The sequence below is a fragment of the Neofelis nebulosa genome, chromosome 4, assembly GCF_028018385.1.
Source record: "Neofelis nebulosa isolate mNeoNeb1 chromosome 4, mNeoNeb1.pri, whole genome shotgun sequence".
NCBI classification, from domain to species: domain Eukaryota; kingdom Metazoa; phylum Chordata; class Mammalia; order Carnivora; family Felidae; genus Neofelis; species Neofelis nebulosa.
In genome coordinates, this window is record NC_080785.1 from 159236419 (window position 1) to 159258434 (window position 22016).

Consider the following 22016-nt stretch of genomic DNA (forward strand, 5'->3'; position numbering starts at 1 on the left):
CTGTATTTGAAGTTTTTAATGTTTATTTATTATTGAGAGAGAGAGAGAGAGAGAGAGAGAGAGAGAGACAGAGTGTGAGTGGGGGACGGGAGGAGAGAGAGGGAGACACAGAATCCGCAGCAGGCTCCAGGCTCCGAGATGTCAGCACAGAGCCCGACGCGGGGCTCGAACTCACAGACCGCGAGATCATGACCTGAGCCGAAGTCAGATGCACACCCATCAGCCTTTTATAATACAGAAAATCCCATGCAGGCTCCATGCTCGGCATGGACACTGATGCATGGTTTGATCTCACAAACCATGATATCATGACCTGAGTCGAAAGCAAGAGTCAGATGCTCAACGGACTGAGCCACCCAGGCACCACTGTATTCCAATTTAGTTGGTGAAGGTTGTTTCCTAAAGGCTGGCACAGGTGGCTATCCATCTGAAAGAAAATAAAGTCTCCCTAGTACTCACATTTTAACAATTCAGAGGGATTAGAGATCTTGAAGTAAATGGAAACAGTACATTTTCAGTGAACATGAATAAAAACGCAGATACAAGTGACAGGTGAGCAAAATCATTGTAATTAAGGCAGGAAAATCAGAAGTAAGAAGATGGATATATTTAGGTATATAAAATTTAAATCATTTTGTGGACATAATATCCAACCCAAGGCAATAAACGATAATCTGTGAAATTGAAATGCTGCTAGCTGCGGAATAGACATAGACTTTATGGACATATAATAACAATAGACATGTAACAATGAACCTGGTGATCAAATATGTACATATTGGCTCAAATTCAGTAACGGTTGAAGAAAACAAGATCTCTTGAGCTGACTGGGTTGAAATTTTTAAACAGGTAGAAACAAGAGATTCTCTAATTTTTCTGGGAGGAATGGGAACCACTGCGATGTTGTGAAAACAACCTGAAGACAGCTACAAATGTGAAAACACAGATATGCTTTAACTCAGAGATTCTCAGTCCTGGCACCCTTGACGTTCTGATCCAGACTGGTCTCTGTGCTGTGTGTCCTGGGCTTTGAACGTGTTTAGAGCATCCCTGGCCCTTCCTGAGACCCCCCCCCCCCCAACATGTGACATCCAAATAAGTCGTGTCCCCCTGAGGGACAGTGTTTCCTCCAGTGGAGAACCAGATTTTTCACATAACAATCTGAAAATATTTTTGTAGAATTGTCATAATAGCAATGCATCGAGAAAAGCTAGGAAAAGCTTTCCAAGTGTGAGTAGCACAGCTGTATCATGAAACATTATGCAGACATTGAGATAAAGAATCAGCCTTTCCCTAGTCGGTTGGAGACAAGTCCATGAGGTAGTTTTGAGGAGAAGGAAGAGTGGACGCACGTAGAAGAAAAGACTACCCTAAAACCTAAAGAGTGTTTATGTCGTCCACAGGCCGCCATTCATTCATCCGTCTGGTTATGAATGTGTATGTGCGCCTAAGATAGGAAGAGAAGCTTTATGAGAACCTCACGAATAAAGACGTCCAGGAGGAGTGAAATTAGGGCAAGTTTCAAAACAACTGTGTGAAACGAAATTATGTGAGAATCTAAAAGCGACTCTCAAAAGGCATAAAATGATTTAGTGGTATCGAGGTGGGCCACTGATTTCAGATCACACTTCCAAACACGTGGAAAGAAAAGAATGCGATAGAATCACCTTTATCACTGGGGAAGGAGCCGTATATAAATAATCAATATTTTCTTATAACGACATATGGATTCAAATATGCTTATGGAGGGTAAAGGTGATCTTCAGTCAAATGTAAAGAAGCCGTGGTAGTCAGAGGTAACGCAACGTCCAGAAAGTGACCTTTTCACAACGGGCCAAAAGGAACTGTAGGGAATAACAGAGATGGGAAGGCACGTGGAAATGTGTATAGATAGTGATTTGTGAGCAATGTACAAAATGCCATGTATATTCCTTTTTGTTTATAGCAAGAATTTGCAAGGGAAGAGTATTAGTGACAGCTCAGTATAGGATAATGAAGTCAGGCAAATAAATAAATAAATAAATAAATAAATAACAAGAGAGACACAGTATAACCGAGTGACAGATTTGACCCCATATTACTAATGAACACAGTCCTATATGTCTATGTCACAGTGCGTATATGTCTATATGTACACAGTAGAACTCAATGGTAAACGGCAAAGTGGGGAAAATAACACCGAACACCCCATCCACTTCCTTTTTAGAAAGAATGTAATCAGAAATGGAAGCAGCACCTCCCCGACTCCACTGTACACATGCAAAGACCCGTTAGAGACAATGTGTAAATGAGGCAAGCAAGGAATAACTAACCCACAAACATAGTCAACTTCGTAGATAATGAAATCACTGAAAAGCAAAGCTAGGTAACCATAGTTTTTACTTATCACATCATGGCAGTCATACGAATACCCAGAGCAAGAGCACGCTGTGAAAATATATGTCTCATGAATTAATGTTGCAAGGTCGTATATGCAAGCAGTAATTGGTCTAGATATGTCTCATCAATATGGAAACGTAGCCCAGTATGCCCCATTTGTTTAATGTTTTGTTATTTATTTTGAGACGGGGTGTGTGAACGGGGGAGAGGCAGAGAGGGAGAGAGACACAGAATCCAAAGCAGGTTCCAGTCTCTGAGCTGTCAGCCAGAGCCCGATGCAGGGCTCCATCTCACAAACCATAAGATCATGACCTGACCCGAAATCAAGAGTTTGCAGCTTAACCCACTGAGCCACCGAGGCACCCCTCAGGATGCCTCATTTACAGACAAAAACGAAATGTCCTGACTTCACTGCGCATCCCTCCATCTCTAATTTTCTTACTCCCTTCAACTGCAAAACTCATTGGACGTGTTCTACTTTTACTGGAAGTATTTCCTGCCTCCCCTCCCATCACTTCACTGGCAACAATCACCCATGTGTGGCTGAGTTCAATGTGCAATCCCTTCTGTAACATCATCCACGAGGTCATTAAGTAATCAGGCAAGCAAATGACCATAGAGATCTCCAGGTTCTGGGCTAGGCTGGTGGCTGTGTGGTGACCTTAGGTAAATGCACCTGGCTTTGATTCTCCCTAATCTTTTCCTGAAGTTCCTGCCGGGTCTCAGCCTCACCTGGATGGGAGCTCTGAGGGAGAGGTCTCCTTGTGGCTGTCTGAATCCCCTCCACATGGTTATTGGTAGTGACTAAACTCTGTCCCCACACAAGATGACAGGAAGGAGGCTAGCATGAGTCTCCCAGCCAAGCCTCAGACTCCAGAAGCAACAACCAGGTCCCATCAGCCCAAGGTTGCACAGGCAGAGGGACGGCACACAGGAGATATTTATAGTTTCCTCTGTGTGTTCATGAGGCACGTTCCCCTCCTGCCTCTCCAACCTACAGCACATGATTTCCCTGGAGGACACTGGTCTGGAGACAAAGGAAAGATTTTTGGAGATTCCATATTCCCAATAGACTGTGACCCCAGTGTTAATCGCTCCTTCCTCTTGAACTCTGCTCCTCCCAGAGGGCAGACATCCCCGCATCTCATCCCAACCCTGATTTCAGCTTTTCCCCCAAGTCTAGAACTGAACAATCTTTGTGGATTAGATGCCTTGGGTGTCCAAACACTTGGCTTGTGGTGGAGACACAGCTCCGCTCTCTATGGAACATTCCTATTTCCTTTTCAACGAGTTCCTTTGATATGAACCCCAAGCACTACGTACCTCAGCCTCATGACACATTTTCCAAACATTTAGGAGTTCCATAATATGTCACAAGTTAACAGCTGCCTTGCAGCCTCTCTGTGTGAAGCATTTGTCAGTTATATAAAATATATTCAGATCATAGTTTGCACTATGATATGAGCTTGGGATAGAAAAGTAAACAGATTCTTCCCTGTAGGTTCCAGAAGGAACCAAGCCTTGCAAACATATTCCTTTCAGACCCATGAGAACGACTTCAGGCTTTTGAGCCCCAGAATTGTAAGAGCATACATGTGTTTTCAAACACTAATGTAGTCATTGTACATTAGCATTAGGACTTGAACACAAACATTTGTCCAATAAAATTTTGTTAAGAACCTGAGACTAAGCTTCTCCTTTCGTTCACTATAGCTCCGCCTGGGTAAAGGCATTTTGTGTTGTAATCCCATCTTTAAGTAGAAGAATTTTAAAATCAATTTGGAGATATTCGTCCTCTTTAGCTGGTAGAGAATTTCTCAGTGCATAAATACAAAGGTGCTCCAGATTTTATTGTCTTTGACGCATTAGCAGAAGAAAAGTAATTCATCATTTGAATGTATGTCTATTGTTTATACTAAATTGTTGTGTCTACATGTCTACATTCTTCAATTGCATATTAAATCAAACATTTATTCTTTTTATATCAACACTCTTCAAATTTCACTCATTTCCTTTCAACATAAAATAAGAGGTCATGAATGAGTCTGTGTTCATTTTTTAAATTTTTGTTTGAGAGTAAGAGCATGTGTGAGGGAGGAGGGGCAGAGGGAGAGATTGAGAGAGAGAGAGAGAGAAAGAGAGAGAGAGAGAGAGAGAGAGAGAGAATCCTAAGCAAGTTCCATGCTCAGTGTGGCGGGGAACCCAATTCCATGACCCCAGGGGAAATCAAGAGTCAGACATTCAGCCAACTGAGCCACTCAGGTGCCCCATTGAGTCTGCTTATAATGAATAAACAAGCACACAAAACAGCAGAATCCGATCCATAAATATAGAGAATAAACTCGTGGTTGTAGAGGGCGGTGGGGAGGATGGGTGAAGGGCAGTGTGAGGTACAGGCTTCCAGTTATGGAATAAATGAGTCACGGAAATCAAAGGCACAGCGGACAGAATATAGTCAATGATATTGCAATGGCCTGGTAGGCTGACAGCCAGCAGCTACATTTGTGCTGAGCACCGCATAATGTACGGAGAAGTTGAATCTCTACGTCGTACACATGAAACTCGTGTAACGTTGTGTGCCAAGTACTCTCAGATAATAATATTTTTAAAAATGATTCTGTGCTGGGGTACCCATGTGTAGGTGTGTTTATTTGAAATAAAAATGTATACAGAGAAAGACACATATATGCATACATACAACTTTACAGCTGAGCATTTTCTTCGGACTCAAGGAAATATGTCCGCACACTTCATTTATTTCTTGCAATATCCATTTGAAGTTACGTTTACGGTCCCAAGTTACTTTCGGAAATAAAGAAGCTGAGGCCCAGGGAGATTACATTTTAACAATTGGATTAAGAAGTCATCAAGGTTGTGCATTTTCTTGAAGAACATCAAATAGGAATGTGCAGTAGGTACTTTAGTTTTTTGTGGCACCCTTAATTCATCAAATCATACGTTCCGAATAGATGCAGTTTATAGCACGTGATTATACCCCCACTAAATTAGTTAGAAGGGAAAAAAATCTAGCAGCATACGGATCAGTGTGAAATATAGAGCAGAGGTAGCTGATTCATACTGAGTCGCGACAGGAGCTTTTTCTTCTCAGTAGGAAGAAAGCAAAGTGTCATGTATGAATACAGGAACAGTAGATGTAAATCAAATCATTCACTTTTGATATTCTTTTTTTCCCTGTAAAACAGAAGATAAAAATGCACTCAGAAATCGAGTTAACTGATCATATACTTGTTCAGAAGAGAAGTGCCCCGTGGTCACACATGATATCATGGATGAGCCTTAGGAACAATGTAGAGTCGGGGGCACTTGAGTGGCTCGGTAGGTTGAGCGTCCGACTTCGGCTCTGCTCATGATCTCACAGCTTGTGGGTTCAAACCCTGAGTCAGGCTCGGTGCTGCCAGCTCAGAGCCTGGAGCCTGCTTCGGATTCTGTGTCTCCCTCTCTCTTTCTGCCCATAACCCACTCGCATCCTGTCTCTGCCTCTCTCAAAAATAAATAAACTTTAAGAAAAAATTTAAAAAAAGAAAAGAAACAGTGTAGAGTCTCACAGCTGACTATAGACTCGCAAGGAGACAAGCACAGCTCAGAACAATCCCCAACATATAATATCATTTGGCAATAAAAACATTACATTAAATCATTTTCTTTTAAATGTCTTGTTATGCAGCAATGGCTAACTGATTCAATCATCACGGTGAACAGAAGTAAAGACAATTATCATAATCTGCTTCTGACTGTTCTTGGTATTTATTCTTGTATTTGAAACCTGCATTCATGGTACCTCTGTTATTTCAGTTTAGTTCAGACAACTGCATAGAAAACCTCTCACTGAGAAGCACCTTAGTGGCTCAGTCGGTCGAGTCTCCAACTCTTGATTTTGGCTCAGGTTGTGATCTCACAGTCATGAGATCAAGCCCCGTTCAACTTGGAGCCTGCTTAAGATTCTATCTCTGTCTCCCTCTCTGCCTCTTCCCCTCTCTCCCGCTCACTCCCTCTCTCCCTCTCTCTCTCTCTAAAAAACAAACAAACAAACAAACAAACAAACAAATAACAACAACAAAAACAACAACAAAAAAACTACCTCTCATTGAGGGTATTTCCCCATAGCCAGGATAGATTGAAAATGTATGCATTATTGTGTTGGAAAACTGGTGTCCCTGATTCACATGACCAGACAGGAATGCAAGCTCCCTCTTATGTCATCCCTTGAGCATAGAAGATGAATAGAATCCTGAGCCTGATAAACATGTATAATGGAGGATAATGACCATTCGACACCCCTTTCATGGTTATGACAAAATTTAGAAGGAAGGGGGATATATTTCTTTTACAACAATGAAAGGAGTCATACCAAAGGCAGCGTAAAGATTTCAGGAAGACTCTGTCCCAAAAACAAATAAAAAACGTTGAAAAAAAAATTAAAAAAAAAGATTTCAGGAAGAAACAAGGAAATAATTCAATAAAAATAGAAAAATGTCAATCAGTCCTTCCCCCATTTGGATAAGCCCCCTTACACATGGCCACCAATCCTCCATACTCCAATGAATAGATGTACAGCATGAAGAATAAATATTTTAAAGAGCACAATGTGCGATTTAAAATAAAATAAAATTTTGCTTCATCATATTAAAGGGCATCTGGAGTCTAAGATCATATTCTAAAGTCAATCTATTTATTAAAGTTTGTGGTTCCATGAAGACTTCTCTTGGAGACGCATATTTGGTGAACACTTGAGTAAGGAAGTGACTGTCGTACACATTGTGGACAACAAGGTACTAAGAGACCAGGATCCTAATGAGGAGAATAAAACTCATCTATACGACACATTAATATATTAAGTGTCCACTATTAAGAAGAGCAGTTAAGATACTGATATACAAAAGAACTTCAGACATATAAGTGAAAAAACATAGTCTCAGATATTGTTCTACTTTAAAATCATATATATTTGTCATAAAGTGTGGTTGTTTCCATAGGTGGCGTATCAATCATGACAGTTCATTTTGTTTGTCTGTTTCAAGTTTTTATTTAAATTCTAGTTAGTGAACATGTAGTGTAGTGTTGGTTTCAGGAGTAGAATTTAGTGATTCATCACTTACATACAACACCCAGTGCTCACCCCAACAAGTGCCCTCCCTAATGCCCATTGCCCATTTAGCCCATCACCCACCCAATTCCGCCCACCAATCCTAAGACATACAGAGAGCTAACCAGTGGTAATCGTGGCATTAAAAAAACACGTATGAAAGCAAAATGATTTGGTGTGATGCAGTCGTTTGAGAAAGATTATTTTTTAAAAACGTCTATGTTGCCTCAAGGTAAATGAACATTTCCAAATAATTCAGATCCATGATTGGAAATAAAATTCAGAAAGTGGGAAATACAAGGGAAAAATCTGTAGGATATCAGAGAGAGCAGAGCTTCATAGAGTGACTTACATACATGGCATATGGAAGTTGAGGACAAGGAAATAAACGGGAAGAGCAATACTACATCTACAGTCTGAATAAAGACCACTATCTCTGACCCAGAGGCTTTGACCCCTGCAATCATAGGCATTTCTTCAATCTTATGACAATTGGCCATGTAAGGGTCTCCTTCCCAAAGAGTGCTTTCAGAGCCCTTTTCATGTCTTTGTTCCTCAAGCTATAGATGAAGGGGTTCAGCATGGGCGTGACCACCGTGTACATCACTGAGGCTGTGGCACTTGACCGTGAGCTGTGGGTAGCAGCAGAGCTCAGGTACACACCAAGCATCGTACAGTAAAATAAACACACGACCGACAGGTGAGACGCACAGGTGGAAAAGGTTTTATACTTGCCCTTAGCTGATGCAATCCCACGTATAGAGGAAACTATCTTGGAATAAGAGTAAAGGATCCCAGCAAAAGGACCACCACCCAGCAGGACAGCTGCAAGATACATCACCACGTTATTAAGAAAGGTGTCAGAACAGGCAAGTTGGAGCATCTGATTGAGTTCACAGAAAAAGTGGGGGATTTCCACCTCTGTACAGAAGGACAGCTGAAATGCCATTAAGGTTTGTAACAAGGAATACAGAACACTCATGATCCAGGACACCAGAATCAGGAGTCCACAGAGCCTGGGGTTCATGATGATCGTGTAGTGCAGGGGGTGACAGATGGCCACAAACCGGTCATAGGCCATCACACTCAGCAGAAAGACGTCCAACACACCAAAGAGTATGAGAAAATAAATCTGTGCGATGCAGTCCTCATAGGTTATGACTTTGCTCTGAGTCCGGATGTTCACCAGCATCTTCGGGACGGTGGTGGATGTGAAGCAGATGTCTACAAAGGACAGGTTGGCCAGGAAGAAGTACATGGGCGTGTGGAGGTTGGGGTCTGTGCTGATGGCCAAGATGATGAGCAGGTTGCCAAACACAGTGATCAGGTACATGGAGAGGAAAAGCCCAAATATGAGGGGCTGCAGTCCTGGTTCCTCTGAAAATCCCAGAAGAAGAAACTTTGAAATTTGTGTTTCATTGCTTGGTTCCATGTGGTGGAGGTGACTTCTGGGAAAGAGGGAAATAAAATAACATAAATTTGTATTACTCACAAAATTGAAATGCTACTGTTTTTTTATTTTGCAGTCCAGAAATTCCTTTTAATATATTGTGCACGGATATGGTCCCCTTTAGGGAATCATCGCTGCCACATCTGATATACTTTTTATTGTCAATCAGCTTCTTTTCTAAGAAATCATGTATTTTATAGTTTTTCTGAGAAATGCTTCAATTATTCAGGAATATAAATTGAGTGCTGACCAGCTTTCAGGCACTATCTAGGCAATGAATATAGAGTGCTGAAGAACAAAAGTCCCTTCAGCGATGGAGAAAAAATATGTAAGCAAAGAAGACAATTATACAATTATCTTTTTGATACAATTATCTTTTGATTATCTCACCTTTTTGATGGTGAGGTGTGCTGTGAAGAAATGGAAAACAGGGATAAAGCAGAGAGAAAATAGGGCATTCTATTTTAATGGCATTTAGGCAAATTCTGTACACAGGTGGCATTGGAACGCAGATGTCATGTAAGACAGAGACATAGACACAGGATTCTGGGGGAAGTGTGTGGCTGGCAGAGGGAATGGCCAGAGCAAAGGCCCTGAGGAAGGTACTTGTTTCAAATGTTCAAGCGAAAAAGCAAAGCCAGCGCTGCAAGGGGAATGACCTTGAGGGACACTGATGACAGACTCTGTCACACATGTGAGGAGGGATGTGGCCTCTCTGCGAGAGCTGTGACCTCAAGGCACAGGGTCGTCCTTGTCCACACTGCCCCTCCCTCGGTATTCATCGTGCTGCAAAGCCATCCCATGAATTGACACAGATCCCCGTCTTGGTGCCTGCTCTTGACTGAGTTCTGGCCCATGTATTGTGTCACCTTGGGATTGAGGAGGCGTGGCCCCTGTTGTGAGGACTGCTCACCCTCTACGAGTCACACATCTACAGGACACCATGGTCTTCTGGGTTGTGAATTTCCCTGTCCTCACAGCCCCCACATTCCTGGTTATGCTGGGAATGGATACAACCCAAGGAGACCCGATCAGCCATCTTTCCCCTGCAAAGTGTAGAAATGGTTCCCAGAAATGCTAATTCTTAAGCCTCCCCTGGACCAATCACCATGGAGCTCCATACTGGAATGTTAATTTTCCGCTGTGATTTACACCAGTGTAACAAAGTCTGCTCAATAAATGAAAGAGACAGAGGGTGAGATACAGAGGGAATGAAATCGATGAGGGAGAGCAATGATCTCATAAGCTGGGGTGGTCCCTGAGAGACTGTGAGGAAGAAATGTCTCCCTTGCTTCTCCCCTGGTTACATCCCCTGATGCCCAGCAAAAATAATACGAGAATGAAACAAACTTGTTTAAAAGACAGATAGTGATATATTCATGGTGTACTTGTACAAAACTATATAGATAAAAATATAAATAGATATAAATATTAACATATCCGTTTATATTATACATCAAGAAAAACGAGCAAAGGGATAAACCAATACAATCAAAGTCGGGCATTTTTATATCAAGCCTAGAAGACATTTTCCTGTACCTCCTGCATCATTATATGACTGATTCATTTCTATGTGATTGATAGGGGATGAGGTTAGCTCCTTTCTCCCTCTTCTTATGTGGCACTTTTCATTGATATTCCTGGGCTTTGAGTAAAGATCTCTCTTTCTGAAACCCAATGGACACCCTCTAATCCTCATTCTGGATCTCATCCAACATGCAAAGGACTCCCCAGACCATGCTCTGTAAATCCTGCCCACATCATGACAGTCTCAATGCTACACTGTAACATCCAGAAGAGCAGGGACTTTATCCTCTTTGTTCATTTCTGTTTTTCACCAACTTAGTTGAATATATGTTTACTATAAAAAGATATAAGACTATGAGAAGTTATAGAATGGAAAGAATGAAAGGATCTGGAAACCAGGTTAAAATAGTAGCTTGAAAACAACTGTCATAAGCAAAGTTGTATGAAAAATAAAAGCAAACTGGAACAGATAAAAATAGCAATCATTAGTAATACCGACACGGATTAATAAGTAGATTGTGAAAGACCATGAAAGAATATGACATATAATGTCTCTAGAATGTTCTGGCCCATGGCAGATGCTCAGTTATTATTTGTTGAATGAATCAGGAATTAGGTCTCAGTGTATAAGGACATTTCCTATATGGCAAGGTCGTATTTCAGTTTCGTTGGAAAAAGATGAATTGCTAAGTAACAGCTGGAATAAATGGATATGTATCTGGAAAAACATTAAATTGGTCCCTTCCCTCGGATACATTACTGACACCAGAGGGATAATGACTTGAGTGTAAATGTAACCATACAACATATCAAACATCAAGAAAACTGCATATAACATTTGCAGGTGGGAAAAACCACTAAAATAAAGCAAGAAACTCAGAAGTAAGAACATAGGAATATTTAAATCAAGTTAAACATTTTTATGGTCAAAGAATGTTTCCAAAGTCGACGGAGAAGCAATGATCTGAGGAAATCTTTTGAAATGCTAAAAAAAAGCAGGGGAGGGGGAATAGCATATGGCCATATAATAATCAGAAAGGTCATCAAATATATGACATTTGCTGAAACTGAGGGATAGATTAGGAAACAACAGGAAATGTCTTCTTCACCCAGGAACCTGGGGAAAAAACTTAGAGCAGTGTTACATTGTGTGTGGTTGGAACTTTTTTTTAATGTTTATTTATTTTTGAGAGAGAGAGAGAGAGAGAGAGAGAGAGACAGAGTGCAAGTGGGGAGGGGCAGAGAGAGAGGGAGACACAGAATCCGAAGCAGGTTCCAGGCTCTGAGCTATCAGCTTAGAGCCAGGCGTGGGGCTCAAACTCATGGACTGTGAAATCATGACCTGAGCCAAAGTCAGACGCTTAATCAACTAAGCCTCCCAGGCGCCGCTGTGGTTGGGCTCTTAAGCAGGTAGTCTTGGGGTTACACTGAATTTGCTGGTGGAAAAGTGGGTGTTACAGGTTGAAGGCAGGACCTGAAAGCAGCTATAGTACAAATATTCATATTTTTAATGCAGGGTTTCTACGTCTCTGCCTATGGACATCCTGACCAGAGCCTGCCCAGTGCTGAGGTCTGTGTATCTTAGGATGTTTAGAGCATCCCTTTCAGGGTAAAGAATATGAAGGACTCTCAAAAGTGTTAGTAGCAGCCATTCTGCGAAACTGGCACAGTCACTGACTAAACACATTCATTACTTACACAAGCAAATAAACACAGTGATCACTTGCTATGGACTAAGTTGAATTGGCCCCCAAGTGATGATGGATTAATGTTCTCGGACAACCCTGGCATCCACGGTGCACGGGGCTGTTGGACTCACCTGGCTGGCTGTCTGACGGGAAGGTCTCCGCGTGAAACTGAATTCCTCCCAGGACAGCAGGTAACAGGGACGAAGGCTCTGTCCTCAGCGGAGACAGCAGGGGGGACTGAAGCATCAGTCCCCAGCCAGAATTAGGACTCAGAACGAACAGACCAAAACCACTCGCCTTCCTGTTCAAGGTCGCACAGGCTGACAGGAGACCAGAGGGTATTTACACCTCCCTGTATCTGCTCATTAGGCGCGTTTCCCTCCTTAGAGGTTACTCCAGCCTCTAAGCGTATGATTCCCAATGGAAAGCTGCTCTGGACATAAAGGATTTCTTCCTGATGAATCTCAGTTCCCAAAAGACTAGGTTAGAGGTCAAGTGAATGCAGTTCTTTTCTTTTTTCTCCTTTTCCCTGAACTTGCCCTCTTCCTGTTATGTAAATCTCCTAGCACGTTATCTCAGCTCGGAGTTACACTTTTCTCCAGCTCTAAGAAGGAAGAACACACGTGGATTAGGTCTCTCTAACTTCAAAACCTTGACTGGTCTTGGGGACCCAGCCCTTCCATCTCCAGTGTCTCCTCTTCTCCTTCCCCTCCCCCTCTTCATCTTCCTCCTCCTTCTTCTTCTTCTTCTTCTTCTTCTTCTTCTTCTTCTTCTTCTTCTTCTTCTTCTTCTTCTTCTTCTCCTCCTTCTTCTTCTTCTCCGCCTCCTTCTCCCCCTCCCCTCCTCTTCTTTCTTCTTCTTCTTCTTCTTCTTCTTCTTCTTCTTCTTCTTCTTCTTCTTCTTCATCTTCTTCTCCTTCTTCTTCCTCCTCTTCTTCCTCTTCTTCTTCTTCTTCTTCTTCTTCTTCTTCTTCTTCTTCTTTGTCTTCTTCTATGGGAGAAAAAGTACCAGGGAGGGGCAGAGAGAGACAGGAAGAGAGATAATTATAAGCAGGCTCCTCACTCTCAATGCAGAACCTGATGGGGGCTCAATCTCCAGGTTCCTGAGATTGGGACCTGAGCCGAAATCAAGAGCCAGATGCTCAGCCAACTGAGTCACCCAGCATCCCTAGTGTCTATTCTTTAAAAAAATATGTTTTAATGTTTATTTATTCTTGAGAGACAGAGAGAGACAGAGCATGATCAGGGGAGGGACAGAGAGAGAGGGAGACAGAAACCGAAGCAGGCTCCGGGCTCTGAGCTATCAGCAGAGAGAAGCACAGAGAACTGGGTTCTTCTGATAATAAACCTTGGGTTCTACACACACTGGCTTCAAGACACTTTTGCCATCACAATTAGGAATTTCTTACATTATCACAAGGTAAAAGCTGTCAGTTGGTCCCTTGTTATTAAGTGTTTAATTATAACAGATGTATTTAAATATTTTAAGTACTACAATGTGACCTTGACATCTCATAGGGATAGTTGGATTCAATTTTTATAAACATCTTATCCCTGAGGAAGTACATTTATGAGCTCCATTCTACATTGTAGAAATGGCGCTTGGTCATGTCTAGTCATCTGTCTAAATTTAATACCTGAGTATGTGGTGACCCTTGAGTTTGATTCTGTCAGGATGCTTCTAGTTCTCAAACTCTGGGGCAGTGCTTCTCAGCCAGAAATGAATTTTCCCCTGGGATGTCTGTCAAGTCTGAAGGAAAGCTGCCAAACACCTACAATTCAAAGGGAAGCACCCCCTAAAATATTATCCTGCCACAAATGTCAATCATAAAAGGTGAGAAACCCGGCTACACCAGCAGTTCTCCAACTTCAATGTGCATGTAAATTCACACAGATCCCACTACAAATGCAGATCTGATCTCACGTCCTGGGTGGCCCAGAGATTCTGCATTTCTACCAGCTCCTGGGTGATGCTAAACTGTGGCTCTGGGTCTGTGGGCCACTCTTTGATTAGCAAGGCTGGGATCTTGTGTTAAAGACAGGTGTAGGTATTTTTAAGTCTTCTGCACCAAATGGTGTCCTTGCACGCATGTAATTTTGAAGGAACAATGTATTCACTCTTTCTTCAGTCTGTGTCAATTCTGTGCTTATTGCTTTTATAAGTGACAAAAATAATACATTTATGAAAAAGACTTTGTAGTGGGCAGAATAAGGCGCTTCCAAATATGTCCACATCCTAATTCCCAGGACCTTTAACATGTTATTTTTGATAGCAACGTCGGATTAAGGTAGCAGACTCAACAGGGCTGTAAATTAGCTGCCATGGAGATAAAAGGATCAGCTGTGATCCTCTAGGTGGGACTAGGGTAGTCAGGAGGGTCCTCCAAATGTTGAGGATGGAGACAAAAGAGTTGATGTCAGAGATTTTGAGAATGCTCTCCTGCTGGCTATGAAGGTGGCGGAAGAGCCGTGAGCCAAGAAATGCAGGTGGCCAGCAACAGAGACTGCAACTGGAAAGGAAACACATTCTCCCCTGAGCCTCCAGAAGGACCACAACCCTGCAGACACCTTGCTATTAGCCCGACGAGACTCCTTCGAAGCTTCTGACTCCAGAACTGTAAGAACCTGAAAGTGTTTGTCTTCAGCAGCTAGTGTGGGAATGTTTTATAACAGCAGTAGGAATCTCACAGGGACATAGTCAGTAAAATTCTTTGAGGGAACCGAATTTAAGCTTCTCCATTCATCAGCTTCCCTTGGTTAAGGCCAACTGACATTTAAAGAACCCACATTATGGAGAAGAAATTAAATCAATTTGGAGATATTCTGGCTAGCACCTGGTAAAGTGAATTCCTGGGGCATAAATGTGAGCGTGGTCTGACTCTGATGCTTTTGAGGTAGCGAGATAGGCAAGCAACTCATGATCAAAATTTAGGTCACTCACATCTTCTTTATCCATTCATCAATCCATGGACATTTGGGCTCTTTCCATAACTGGCTATGGTTAATAACACTGCTATAAACATTGGGGTACATATGCCCCTTTAATGGATAAAGAGGATGTGGCATATATATATATATGTGTGTGTGTATATGTATATATATATATACATATATATATATATATATATATATATATAATGGAATATTACTCAGTGATCAAAAAGAATGAAATCTTCCATTTGCAACAACGTGGTTGGAACTAGAGTGTATTATGCTAAGCAAAATATGTCAATCAGAGGAAGATAAATATCATATGATTTCACTCATATGTGAAACTTAAGAAACAAAAGCGATGAACATAGGGGAAGGGAAAGAAAACTAAGATGAAAACAGAGAGGGAGGCAATTTATAAGAGACTCAAAAATAGAGAAGAAATTCAGGGTTGCTGGAGAGGAAGTGGGTGGGGGGAGGGGCTAAATGGGTGATGGGCATTAAGGAGGGCACTTGTTGGGACGAGCACTGGGAGTTATATGTAAGTGATGTATCACTGGGTTCTACTCGTGAAACCAACACTCCACTGTATGTTAACTAACTTGAATTGAAATAAATAAATGTAAGGTGTGCTTGGGTGGCTCAGTCAGTTAAGCATCCGGCTTCGGCTCAGGTCATGATCTCACAGCTCTTGAGTTCAAGCCCCATGTCGGGCTCTGTGCTGACAGCTTAAATTCTATGTCTCTGCCTCTCTCTGCCCCTCCCCAGCTCAGGCCGTCTCTCTCTCTCTCTCCCCCTCTTAAAAATAAATAAAAATATTTAAAAATACAAATTATTTGGTTTTTTATCTATAATATTTTATTATGTGTCTCTAAAAGAACTCTATTTTTGGCATGCCTTGGTGGTTCAGTGGGTTGAGCATCCAACTTTGGCTCAGGTCATGATCTTGTGGTTGACAATTTCAAGCACCGCATCAGGCTCTGTGAGATTATGTTTTTTTCACTTATATGTCTGAAAATCCTTTCTATATCGGTATCTTAACTGCTCTTCTTAATAGTGGACACTTAATATATTAATGTGTCTTCTAGATCGGTTTTATTCTCCTCATTAGGATCCTGGTCTCTTAGTACCTTGTTCCACAATGTGTACAACAGTCACTCCCTTACTCAAGTGTTCACCAAATATGCATCTCCAAGAAAAGTCTTCATGGAGCAACAAACTTTAATAAATAGATTGACTTTAGAATATGATCTCAGACTCTAGATGTCCTTTAATATCCTGAAGCAAAATTTTATTTTATTTTATTACTTTAAATTATAGTTAGCTTCGTTGAGTCCAAAGAAAATGTTCAGATGCAAAGTTGTACGTATATGTTACATTGTTTTTTCAAATAAACACATATACGCATATGCACATAAACACAAACTCACTTAAAAGAAATCTTATCTGAGTACAGTTGGCAAGAATGTTGCATTAGTTTCAGGTGCACAAGGTAGTGATTCAACGTCTCTGCCCATTGCGCGGTGCTCGCCACAAAGGTAGCTGCTGTCTGTTATCATACAAACCCATCCAGTATCAATGACTGTATTCCATACCCCGTGCCTTTTTTACCCCAAGACTCATTAATTCCATAACTGGAAGCCTGTATCTCCCACTGCCCCTCACCCATTCTGCCCATCCGCCCACGTCCCCTCAGGCAAACCATGAGGTTTTTTTTCTCTGTCTTTGTAGGTCTCATTCTGCTCTTTTGTGTGTTTGTTTATTCACTTAAAATTTTTTTTAATGTTTATGCATTTAATTTTGAGAGAGAGGTGTGGGGAGAGGCTGAGAGAGGGAAAGACAGAGAATACCAAGCAGCATCATGTCAACACAGACCCTGATATGGGGGTTGAACTCACAAAATGTGAGATTGTGACCTGAGCCAATATCAAGAGGCAGGTGCTTAACCAACTGAGCCATCCAAGAGCCCCATCTTTATTCATTTTAATAGCAAACTCATACATAATCTCTTATTTTATGTTGAAAGGAAACTTAAGAGAAAGTTGAAGGTGTAGGTATTAAAAGAGTAAATGTTTGAATTAATATGCATTTAAAAGAATGAAGATGTGTAGACACAAAGATTTCAAGATAGACATAAATGATAGACATACATTTAAAGGATGAATTACTTTTCCTGTCATGATGCCTCCAAGACGTCAAATCTGAAGCATGCATGCAGTTACGTACTGAGAAATTCTCTACCAGCTAAAGAGGATGTATATCTGTAAATTGATTTTAAATCTCCTTTTCTACTTAGACATGAGATTACGATGCAAAATGCCTTTACCCAGGGGAAACTCCATGAATGAAGGGAGAACTCTAATCTCAGATTCTTAACAAAATTTCATTGGAACAACATTTATCGTTAAGTCCTAACGCTGATGTAAAATAACTACATTGGTGTTTTAAAACGCATTTATGTTCTTACATTCGATGGATCAGAAGCCTGAAGTGGCTCACCTTGGTCTAAAATGAAAATGACTGCAAGGCCTGATTTCTTCTCAAAGCTACCGGGAAGCTTTGTTTACTGTTCTATTCCAAGCTCATATTATAGTGCAAGAAAAAAAATCTCACCATATTTTATATAATTAAAAAAGTCTTTACAAAGAGGGGCTGAACAGCAGCTCTTAATTGTGATGTGGAATGAAAGTCCTAAAAGTGTGCAAATGTGTCATGAAGCTGTGGTACGTAGTGCTCAGGGTCCGTATGAAGGAGCTTTTTTCTCCTCCTTGTTGAAAAGGAAAACCGGAATGTTGTGTAGATGGCAGGACTGTGTCTCCAACACAAGCCAACAGCTCGGAGATCCAAGGGAACTAATCCACACAGATTTCTCAGTCCTAGACTTGGGCGAAACATTGACATAAGCGTTGGGAGTCGTTGCCGGGAGGTCTGAACTCTGAGAGCAGCGGAGTTCATGAGGAAGGAATACTCAACACTGGGGTCACGCAGTTATAACCTGGTCTATTGGGAACACAGAACCTTCAGAAAAATTTCCTTTGTGTCCAGACCAGTGTCCCCCAGGGAAATCATGTGCTGCTCCAAAGAGGAGGGGGGGGGGGAACGTGCCTCATGAACAGGCAGAGGAAACTATAAATACCTCCTGTGCACACCCACTGCCTGTGCCACCGTGGGCTGACGGGCCCAGGTTGTTGCTTGTGGAGTCGAAAGCTTGACTGGGAGACTCATGCTAGTCTCCGTTCTGCCGTCTTGTGTGGGGACGGAGTTTAGTCACCACCAATAACCATCCAGGAGGGATCCAGACGGCCACATGGACACCTCTCCCTCAGAGCTCCCAGCCAGGTGGGTCTGAGAGCTTGGCAAGACCCGGAGGAAAGGGTCAGAGAGAATCAAAGGCAGGCGCATTTACCTGAGGTCACCACACAGCCACCAGCCTAGCCCAGAACGTGGAGATCTCTATGGCCATGTACTTGCCTGATCATGCCCTTCTGAAAAACTACAGTGAACAAGGTCAGAGAGGGCCCACTCCTTTGGTACTTGCCTTATAATGGTGGAGTCACAGGACTATGAAAAAAGTTTGTGTGGTGTAAGAGCCTCAGGCAGAAATCTTACGGAGATGGTGACTCAGAGCCACAATGGTTGTCATGGTATGTGCAGAACTTTGTAGCGCAAGGTCTGAACAGAACTTTGCATGTTGTGCAAACCAGAAACAGGACCAGAGTGTGCCCAACACTCGGCCAAAAAGATCACAACACAAAGCCCAGGAAAAACAGAGAAAAGATGCCACGTCTAAAAAGTGAAAGGGACTTGTCCCACCTTCTCTAAGATCACAGGACATCCAATTGGTCAAAGAAATAGCAAAGTCTCAAGGTGCTTTTTCAAAGAAAAAGCAAGTCTCTTGCCTTCCTTTATGACCTGCCCAACTTTTGCTGTGCTTTGCATATTTCCTGTGCCGAAGGGTTGATTTATTCCCTTAGCACATTTTCTCTTGGAGCATTCACTCTGTAAGACGATGCACACCCTGAAGATCCCACTAATGTCGTCTTGTGACTGAATTTAATTTTGCTCCTTACTATTTTTGCTGGGCATCAGGGTGGTAACAAGGGTTGGAGTGTTGTCAGAACCAGGGATGTTCTTTCTTCATGGCCCCTCAGATTTCAGCGACCACCTGAGCCATTAGATCTTTTCTGCCACTTACATTTTATTTCACTCTCTTGTTTCTCTCTCTCTCTCTGATTTTGAGAAGATTGTTTGTGTTTCTTTAAATACAGGAAAGGAAATGAGCATGCCAGTCTGACTTGTCAATTTTATTTGTTCATGGGAAACTTACATCATTTGCAGGAATGATAATGGATCTGCACATCTTGAATTATACCCACTCCGAACTTAATTGTTGGGGTTGGAGTGAGAAGTCATGGTAAAAACACAGCCCAGGGATCACTAATTTGGGGTGTGTGTGTGTGTGTGTGCCTTGTGAAATGACATCTGTCATCAGAGCAGGGGACATGGTCCAATATATTCCAAGGTGATTCTTATAATATAGAAGCCAGAACTCAATCAACACACCATAGTCTAGAGAGCTCTATGTCAACTTACAGCAGACTTTGCAGGTAGATTCTAAAATACAAGCAGGACATAGTGTGGGTGAGTGACTCCTTTCTCTTGAAGGGGAACCAGCAACGAGGCCACCTCTTTCTTTGAAATTGCCTGACACGATCTCTGATCATTTTCCTGCTCATTCCCCTTCCCATACATGCTTCCTGTTTTGGACTCAAATAGCTCAAAGTAGTATCATCCTCAGGGCTTTAGCTGAGGCCATTCCCTCTACCATCACACACTTCCCCACACAGGCTCTGGGCTCCTGCCTTCCTTCCCTGCAGGTCTCTGATCAAATGTCACCTAGTTGCTGGTCTTGACCAAACACTGATTACAAAATAGCACTCATATCCACGCTCTCCTTTATATCTGCTTCTGTCTCTTCATAGCACTTGACACCCTGTGATGTCTTATTAATATTTGTATTTGATTCTACTCATTCTCCATCACTAGATTATAGTGGCTTTTGGTTTTCAGTATCCGTGCTCATGGCTTAGACAATGCCTAGGACATGTTTGACCCTAAGTACATATTCCTCCAATGCAGGAAAGATATTCTTAGTAAAACAATAAAATACATGACCTCTGCTGGGGAGTGTGGAGAATGAGACCAAAACATCTAACTGAGATGAAACAGGAGGGAATCTCTTCAAAAGGACAATCATTTGGGGACAAAAGGGACAAGATACCAAAATGAACTTCTTGACTGCACAATATAAATGGTAGCATTTCAGCTATGTGAGTAAACTGTTCATGTGAAAATTAATGATGTCCTTTGCCTCTTTCCGGGGGTCAGTGCAACCTCATGGAACCAGGGAATATTACACGGATATCAAAATTTCTTCTCCTGGGATTTTCAGAGAGACCAGAGCTGCAGCCCCTCATATTTGGGCTTTTCCTCTCCATGTACCTGATCACTGTGTTTGGCAACCTGCTCATCATCCTGGCCATTAGCTCTGACTCCCACCTCCACACCCCCATGTACTTCTTCCTGGCCAACCTGTCCTTTGTAGACATCTGCTTCACCTCCACCACCGTCCCGAAGATGCTCTGGAACATCCAGACCCAGACCAAAGTCATAACCTATGAGGACTGTATCACACAAATGAACTTTTTCATAACCTTTGCGGGGATGGACGACTTTCTCCTGAGTGTGATGGCCTATGACAGGTTTGTGGCCATCTGTCACCCTCTGCAATACACGGTCATCATGAACCCCCGGCTCTGTGGACTCCTGGTTCTGGTGTCCTGGATCACGAGTGTCCTGTATTCCTTGGAACACACCTTAATGGTGTTGAGGCTGTCCTTCTGTACAGAGGTAGAGATCCCCCACTTTTTCTGTGAACTCAATCAGATGATCCAACTTGCCTGTTCTGACACCTTTCTTAATAACGTGGTGATGTACCTTGCAGCTATGCTGCTGGGTGGTGGTCTGCTTGTCTGGATCCTTTACTCTTATTCTAAGATAGTTTCTTCCATATGTGGGATCTCATCTGCTCAGGGCAAGTATAAAGCGTTTTCTACCTGTGCATCTCACCTGTCGGTTGTCTCCTTATTTTATTGTGCAAGCCTAGGTGTGTACCTTAGCTCTGCTGCTACCCAGAGCTCACGGTCAAGTGCCACAGCCTCGGTGATGTACACGGTGGTCACGCCCATGCTGAACCCCTTCATCTACAGCCTGAGGAACAGAGACATAAAGAGGGCTCTGAAAAGAATCGTTGGGATCCAGTGATATAAGAAACAATCATCCAAAGGCTGAAGACATGACCATGATTGAAGGGCTCAAATCCTCAGGGTCAGGAAGTGCCAATCTTTGATCAGACTGTGGAAGTAGGATCTACTCCTTCTATTTCTTTCTTGGAATTTCCATTTGATCAACTTTTCTATACATTTAAGAAACTCACATTATTAAGTTTCTACTGTGACTGAAATACAGACAGTTTCTCCGTTGTCTATTTTCAGACGTCCCCAAAGTTTACCCCAACCTTGGGTCACAAATGCCTGAAATTTCTGTATTTCACATGGGACTAGTTGGATTTTTAAAATTAATTTCATCTCAAATGACTTATACCATGTCGGGTAAATTTCCCCTAGATTTCCTGAGATCATTATCATGAGTTATACCCTTCATATGGAAAAAAGCTACACTTGATCAGTAAGCCATTTCCATCATTTTACTGTCAAGGAGAATACAAAAGCACAGTTTCCACCTTGTGTCTCAGTCTTTTCCTTCACTTCCTTTAGGACTCCACCTGATGATGTGGACTCTAACATTGTTCCATTCAAGCCTCAGGGAATTCACACCCCGCTCTGGCTAGGAATGCCCAAGCACTCACCTGTGCCCAT

At 42.1% G+C, this 22016-nt stretch overlaps 2 protein-coding genes across 2 annotated transcripts; one reads left to right on the forward strand and one right to left on the reverse strand.

Moving 5' to 3' along the window:
- Positions 1-7966: 7966 nt before the first annotated feature.
- Positions 7967-11298, reverse strand: LOC131510497 (olfactory receptor-like protein OLF4). Its single transcript, XM_058727685.1, is given in 3 exon segments — positions 7967-7987; positions 7989-8970; positions 11276-11298. Coding segments are annotated over 3 exon segments (1026 nt in total).
- Positions 11299-20475: 9177 nt separating this feature from the next.
- LOC131510498 (olfactory receptor 7A5-like) lies at positions 20476-21402 on the forward strand. Its single transcript, XM_058727686.1, has one exon. The coding sequence runs from the start codon at positions 20476-20478 to the stop codon at positions 21400-21402; it is 927 nt and encodes a 308-aa protein (XP_058583669.1).
- Positions 21403-22016: the final 614 nt, after the last annotated feature.